The 7,624-nt window shown below is 45.1% G+C and overlaps 1 protein-coding gene across 1 annotated transcript in view; it reads left to right on the forward strand.

Moving 5' to 3' along the window:
• pawr (PRKC, apoptosis, WT1, regulator) overlaps positions 1 to 7,624 on the forward strand; it is a 60,745-nt gene that overhangs the window by 33,063 nt on the left and 20,058 nt on the right. The window contains exons 3-4 of the mRNA XM_048268830.1: positions 2,514 to 2,642; positions 4,185 to 4,211. Coding sequence (XP_048124787.1) covers positions 2,514 to 2,642; positions 4,185 to 4,211 — 156 coding nt within the window. The remainder of the gene's footprint in view (positions 1 to 2,513; positions 2,643 to 4,184; positions 4,212 to 7,624) is intronic.

The following is a 7,624-nucleotide window of genomic DNA, read 5'->3' on the forward strand; positions in this document are numbered from 1 at the left end:
CCCACCCACACGCACGCACACACACTGTTTCACGTACAACCATTTACACACACGCCTGTGTCAGAATGTGTCAGACAGTGCGTGTCCCCAAATGACCCCATACTGCCCCCCTCCCCGCCTCTAAAGCCCCTCTAAAGTGGGTGCTGGGTGCCTGGGTGTTGGGCTTGTTAGTTGTCTGACCGGTCATGTTTGAGCTGCAGTCTGTTTCCTGCCTCAGATGACAAAGATAGTGGAGTAGTTAGTAGCCAAAACCCTACTGGACTTTTCACTTTTATCACATTTTGAGTATTATTCAAGAAAATGATACTTGTTCTTCTATCACACAAAAAAAAGCTTTACTCTCCAAACTATAAGGTTTCTGTAAGGTGCGCTCCCCACACACACACACACACAAAAAAAAGTTTGGCAACAGGAGTCTTTCCTACTAACTTTTCCACTTTATATCTTATCTTGTTGCTTCATGAGCAGAGTGATTATGATTGACCAAAGGCCTTTTTTTTGCTGGCAGCGAACTCAGAGAGGGGAGTGTGAGGAGACGACAGGCGTGTGTGTGTGTGTGTGTGTGTGTGTGTGTGTGTGTGTGAGATGCGGAATTCTGATACTTCTCCAACAGCTTTCTTCATTATTCATGTCAGTGTTTGTGCCCTCCCCACCCTGCCTCCAGTCGCTTGGAGATGGATGAAGGAGGAGGGGGATGCAGACCGCTCTCCAACACACACACACACACACATAGGCACACACACACAAGCACACGCACATACATACACTCACAAGTCCATAAAAGGCTCTGTTCACCATCTCCGCTGCTTTCTATGGAATGTGAAAAATGCAAGGCAATTTTAGGTGAAATAGTGAGTGAGTGAGTGGAGAGGAGGGGGAGACAGACTCCCTGGCCCCTTGAGCTTCCAAAGCAAACCCAATCATCATCACCACATGTTCATCAGTCCTGCTTGAAACCAGACTTCACTTCATCAGCATGAGCTGACTCTGCGTAAGGACTGATTAGGTGGTCATTTGTATGTTCTTATATCTGGGCATAGAGGGATGGTTAGGAGTAGCGCATTGGCCTGACTTATGTGTGAAGGTGGTTTACTGCAGAACGGTGCAGACTAGAGATGGGAGGCTTGTGGTTGTGGCACCAGTTTGGCACGTGTGATCGGCCTGAACGTCCCCCAGTTCTTTGCGAGGTCAAACAGGAAGCTGCAGACTGAGTGTAATGCTCCCGCTGGGAACAGCTCGGTAACTAAACAAGGACTGTCTGCCTGCAGTCACATCTGTGTGCATGTCTGGTGTGTGTGTGTGTGTGTATGTATGTATTCATGTGTGTATGCTTGTGTGTGTGTTTGCATGTCTGTGTGTGTGTGCTGTGTGCATGCTTGAGCTTGTCACAGCTGAATCTGTCTGGAAATATCGAGCGACCCAAACGCAGCTACGGGTGACGGAGCACCTATCTGTAGTTATGTTTTAATATGCTTAGTGTGTCACTGGGTGTTTGTATCTGTGGGCTTGGCAGCCGAGCATTTTCGAGTTTTGTCTCATTGGGTGTGTGTTTCTGTGTGTATTTGTGTGTGTGTGAGAGTCTGGCTTATCCCCAGGAGTGCTGATAAATTGTCTAGCAGGAAAGTCTTTGCAAATGATTGCATTCCTCCTTGGCCTTGCGCTGCTATTTTTACCCACCCAATGTCTGCGTTACCTTCTTTAGTTCCCTCTGGGCAGTGTGAAACAGGAAACGCTGGTTTGTGTCTGCAAAGGCAACACATCTTTTTCTTTCTCTCTCTCTTGCTTTCTTTCTCTCTCTTTCTCACCCTCTAAAAACTCTCCCCCTCTTTCCACTGTTAGCATTGACGTGGCGTTAGCCGCCCGGCGCACAGTCAGCGAGACCCAAACATAGCCAGAGATAAATCGCTGATATTGAGGAAGTGCGCTCCAGAAAAGAAAAACAATCGGGAAATGTGCTCATTGCTGTCAGGCTAAGAATTTTTTAACCCTCCCCTGTTTACTGGGAGAGTGGGCCAGTCCCAAAAAATTCCCCCAAGAACAAACTTGGATGGGAAACACGTTTGAAGACTCCATTTCCTGTTGCTCAAGGTCACAATGCTGGATTACATCAGTACTCCTGGAGGAACACTAAAATAACAATTGACACTAGAAGACGTGAGCATATGATTATGACAAACAGCATCTGTAACCAGAGAAGGGACTTTATTGTTCATATGGGGGTGTGTCCTCTGTCATTCAGTTCAGTTAACATGGGGGAATATACTCAAGTCATTAACCTCATCCTCAGGTCCTGGACCTCTACCTCCATGAACCAACAGAGGTCAGAATGACCGGAGTTATCATAGTGATCGGCGTGTTTATCTGTTCCAATGAACGTATTGATCAGTCCTGAAAGCTCCCTGAGAAATCTTTGCACAGCTCACCAATCACTGCTGTCTTTGAGACTCCATGTTGCTGGAAGTTAACAGGTTCCATTGCTTCACGTGTGTGTTTGTTGTTCTTCTCTCTCGCAGAGTCTGGACGAGCTGGACGATGATGACAACGTGGAGAAGAACCGCAAGCAGGAGGAGGAACTGACGCAGCAGAACACTGTCCAGAACGAGTCCATGTCTTTGGAGCCGACTCCCACTCACCTAGCACAGGTAAGCCAGGTGTTTCTGCTGAGAATTCTCCCTTCGGACAGATCTAGAACCATTGAATAGAACTAGCCATCTGCTGCCTGCTGGGAGGTGCCCCAGTTTGACTGACAGCTTGTTAGAGTCCAGGTCAGCCCAGATGGGAGGGACTTCTACAGTAGTGTGATGTTGCCTCTGTTCTGCCTAGCAGAGGCACTGTTGGCCAGAGAACCGCTCTGAGTGGCATCACCACAGGAACTGGCTGATAAACAACCCATGCTATTCACATCTCTCTCTCTCTCCACCTCCCTCTCTCTTTCTTTCTTTCTTTCTTTCTTTCTTTAATTCTTTCTTTCTTTCTCTCTCTCTCTCTCTTTCTTTCTCTCTCTCTCTCTCTTTCTCTCTCTCTCTATCTCTATCTATCTATCTATCTCTCTCTCTCTCTATCTATCTATCTATCTATCTATCTATCTATCTATCTATCTATCTCTCTCTCTCTCTTTCTCTCTCTATCTTTCTCTCTTTCTTTCTCTATCCATTTCTCTCTCCCTCTCACTTGAGTGATCTTACACAACACCGAGCAACCCTGGGAGCACAGAACGAACCTGAATAAAAAAAATTGTCGGCTGATGCCATTTTACAGGTTTCATGAGATTAGAACCTGGCCTTGAGTAAAATATATTATTCAGCAAACATAACATTCAGTGGAGTGTAAAAAAATACATTGAGCTAATATTAATCCTCATCTGAAAATCTGCCCCAGGCTGAATTGAGTTCCCAGTATGGGTTACGTAATGCCTAATCTGAAAGAAGGTCCATCCACTCACAATCCCTCATCTCTTTCCCCAATTAGCTGCATTTACAGCATAGGACGGTAATTTCCCATTAGCACATTGTGTATAAACCGCTGGACATTGTTTTATTCAAATACATTTTTTTTATTATTAACTGCACCCGTGCATTAACACTAACTTAGCACTTTAATCACAAAGAAGAATGAAAAACAAAACAAATGCATTCCCATGTAGAGCCTGTCCCTGTGTATTAACCTCATACTTGAAGAAATGTAGCAAAATCAATGTATAAACCTTGGCTAATAGACAGGAAATTGCTTATGGGCTGGCATTGTATTGTAAGATTCACACTGGACTGTCCATGTGGCCCATGTGCCAAATCAGGGTTGAATGCAAAGCAGGCCTCAGTGGTGGTGTGGAGGTAACAGCTTTTCCAGTGCCCTGTCTGCAATCAGTCTGCATCTTGTGCAGCAGAGAGATGTGGGCTCTGTAAAATGGCTTGATATTCATCAAAGATTGAATGGTGCTCTATATTCATCCAAGCCTTACCTGTCAAAGACAGCCTTATTTTCCTGTGCAAGAGTAGCCTAGAAGTACATGTATTGGCGGTTGGAAAATGCATTGTACTACTGTGATATGTTTAAGCATTGGTTCCAACTGTTGCAGTATTATGTCAGTAATGTGTTTTTTTTAATATACATATATACTTTGATGTCATTGCTTCTGAATTCCATAACATAGCACAAGATCTTGTTCTTATCTTGCATCACTGCAGGAAGAGGACAGAGTCCAGACTTATCAGGTGAGGATGGCTCCCAATGTGTTGCTCAATCAAATCACAATACTTGCTGTATCACAAAGTCTCACAATTACATCGTATCATGGCCCAAATGTCCTGATAGTATCACATCGTTGTCTCTCTGACAATTCCCACCTCTGAAACAGAGCTCATATACAGCTCAGAGATACCCAAACTCTTGTCCACTTATTACATAACAGCTGCTGTTGGATCTGACCAGTCTAATTGATTCCACTTGTTCCCATCCAAAAGAGCTTCGGCTCCGTGCGACATGTGAGCAGAAAGGAGATGATGTGATTAGGGGTGTGTGGAGTCACTTTTGATTGAGTGGATACTTCTCAGTTGGGGGCGAGGACTGCGTCGCATCTTTGTGTTACATTTCCCTTTCGAGAGATCATCACGGTGCATTCAGCTAGTGTAAAAACAGCAGTGCGACACGGTGGGCTTCAAAGGCGGCATTGTAAGTGGTGGAGACACCGTCGACTGCACTCAACTAGGTGGATGTGTGGGCTGCAAAATGACAATGCCACGCGAGTTATATATTTGATTTATGGAACTCGTGCCTCTGAAAAGACATGGGGAAAGTTGACATATTGCTTCCTGTCATTTTTTAATATGATCCAGTGTTTTATGGTTAAGGGCCTTTAAGGCTTAAAAAATAAACCACTTCACTGCCGCGACCTCGACACTGCTGACTTCCTATCCTAGGTTTACTTTAAGCTGGGTGTCTGTTGTGCATCTAATGCCAAATGTTTAAAGCAGTTTGAAAGCCTTCACATCCTTTCAATTTCTGATGCATGGACTCTTGTGAAGTAATGATCAGGATTACTTTACTCCTTTTTAAAACTGTGCATTTGCACACAGTCTTAATTGGTGGCAATGAAAGACTTGATTCCAGTTTTTCAGTCACATTTTGCAGAAAGACAGAGACAGATTCAGACATATCACGCATCCAAGAGGGCAGGATATGGACAAAGAGAAGCATGTTTTCAGATTAAGTCAAAGCATAGATCATCCATCTAACCACGAGCCTCACTGGTGGGCTATAACATGGAGCAGATGTGTGCTATTGAAACATGGAGCAGATGTGTGCTATTGAAACATTAGAAGGTCTTTTATTATCCTCACACACACACACACAAACACACACTTTTATAAATACATCTGCCCACGCGACCGTCGAGTGCAAGGTTAATGTTCGTTAGTTTAGTCTCGTCGCTGTGGCCACAGCAGGAGGCGTTGCCGTTCTCCATCCATGGAGGGGTGTGTGTGTGGGGGGTAGGGGGGTAGTGAAGATTTACAGTTCGCCATCAGACAAACATCTGTGACTGGAAGAGAAGCCCAGAAATGTGTGCTCCCAGCACGGAGGATCCATCACTCTGACAAAGCTCGTCCGTGCCACGTGTTTTGTCGGCCACGACGCACAGGCCTCCATGGTCCTCAGGGCCCATTGCTGCTACAGTGTCTGCTGTGCTGACCAATAACAAGCAGTGGTGCGATGGCACGCAAGAAAAAACAAGAAACTCTCCAAAAATATCAGTGCACAGTTTATTCGTTTTTCTTAAGACTTTCAAAGGAACTTAAACATGATGCAGAGGAGGAGGAACATGGCCTGCTGTCCGAGTGTCCGAGTTGCAGTCACTGGCTTTGTGACTCATTTCATATTTTCATAGCCTTTGTTTCAATTCTCAGGTCATAGCTGTCATTATCAATCCATAGTGTCCTCAGAAATAGTCTCAGAACTAGAAATGGAGATAAAAGTCCTCAAAAGTAAGTCTGAAAATGATGAAAATGAAGACTGCAGTCCTCGGGTCTTGGCAAGAATAGATCCTCTTCAATCCCGGCGCGTTCTAATAAATTCAAAACCAAGGGCAGAGTTTGGACAGAGATCATAGCAGCGCTTTAATATTAGATCAGCCTTATCTCCTTCTTCAACATCTCCCCGTCGGAAGGTTTTAGCCCGGGATGGGGGGAAAAAGTGAAAACATTTCATAAAGAAGTGTTCTGCGGTGGCTGATGCCAGTGGGTCGTGCCTGGCAGTGTGAGTGCAGGCTGTGAGTCGTGAGAAGGGGTTTTGGAGACAGGGCCGCTGTGCCTGTGGGTGCCCTGTCTGGGGCCCTGACGTAAATAAGTTCTCTTTTAAGGGATCACACACAGATGCGCTTACAGACTCGAGAGACTTCTCTCTCTCTCTCTGTCTCTCTGTCTCTCTCCTTTCTTTCTTTCTTTCTTTCTTTCTTTCTTTCTCTTTCTCTCTCTCTCCCACTCACTCACACATACACACACACACACACACACACACACACACACACACACACACACACACACACACACACACTTTCTCTCTCTGTCATGCACTCACTCTTCCTTTTTTTGCTCATTTTTACAGAGATCAACACGCACAGATACGTACACACACTCTCACACACACACACACATACACTAACTATCTATCTGTCCAATATATCTCGGTTAGTATTCCATCACATTTACATATACTTATGCACAGCACATGTTACCCTGAAGCATTGACAAAATTAACCTCAGCCCCTTCAAAGCGAAGACAGGGAGTGGTATAGATTCTATGCCATGAATGTGCCCTTGCACTCGTCCATCCACTTTCTCCTCCTTTCATCTCTTTCTCTTGCTCTCTTCCTCTCATTTTTCTCTTTCCCTCCATCTCTCTTTAATGAAGCCCATCTCAACTGGGGCTCAGCATCTGCTTCTGGTTATCTGTCCCTACCTTTCATCGGTGCGTTCTCTCTCTCTCTCTCTCTCTCTCTCTCTCTCTCTCTCTCTCTCTCTCTCTCTCTCTCTCTCTCGGGCCCTAGAAGGAAAAGCGCTTTCCCTCCCTTAAAAGCCCCTAACCTGGAACATTCCACAGTATTATCTGCCTCTGATATGCCTCTGAAGCCACGTCCTGGATGCATAGCTGTTTCATCCTAAATACCTCTACCTCCTTCCCTACTCATCCATTATTGCTCCCTTCCACATGAAGCACACACACACGCACGCACACACACACACACACACACACACACACTGACTGCCTCACACACACACACACACACACACACACACTGACTGCCTCTCCAATCTTAGTGTAGGTATGAAATCAGTGTGGTTTCTAACGGGTCTACTGTGCTGTTTTAATTCGCACCTTTCACTTAAGACGCAGTAATTGTCTCCGAGCCAATCTGCGCCCTCCTCCTACGCAGCACAGTCTCCAACCCTCAATGGCAGCCATCCGCACTCTAATTTTTACTTTTACAAGAAAAAGAAAGGGGGTGGAAAATAACTCTCACACTAGACTCTAAACTGTGAATGACCCATGTAGTTAAGAACAACATTATTCATACCTCTGGCAAATAATGATTCAATGTTGGTTTTCTCTTTATTAATATGTTTGTTCTGAC

This window comes from Alosa alosa, chromosome 17 (genome assembly GCF_017589495.1).
Source record: "Alosa alosa isolate M-15738 ecotype Scorff River chromosome 17, AALO_Geno_1.1, whole genome shotgun sequence".
Lineage (NCBI taxonomy): Eukaryota > Metazoa > Chordata > Actinopteri > Clupeiformes > Clupeidae > Alosa > Alosa alosa.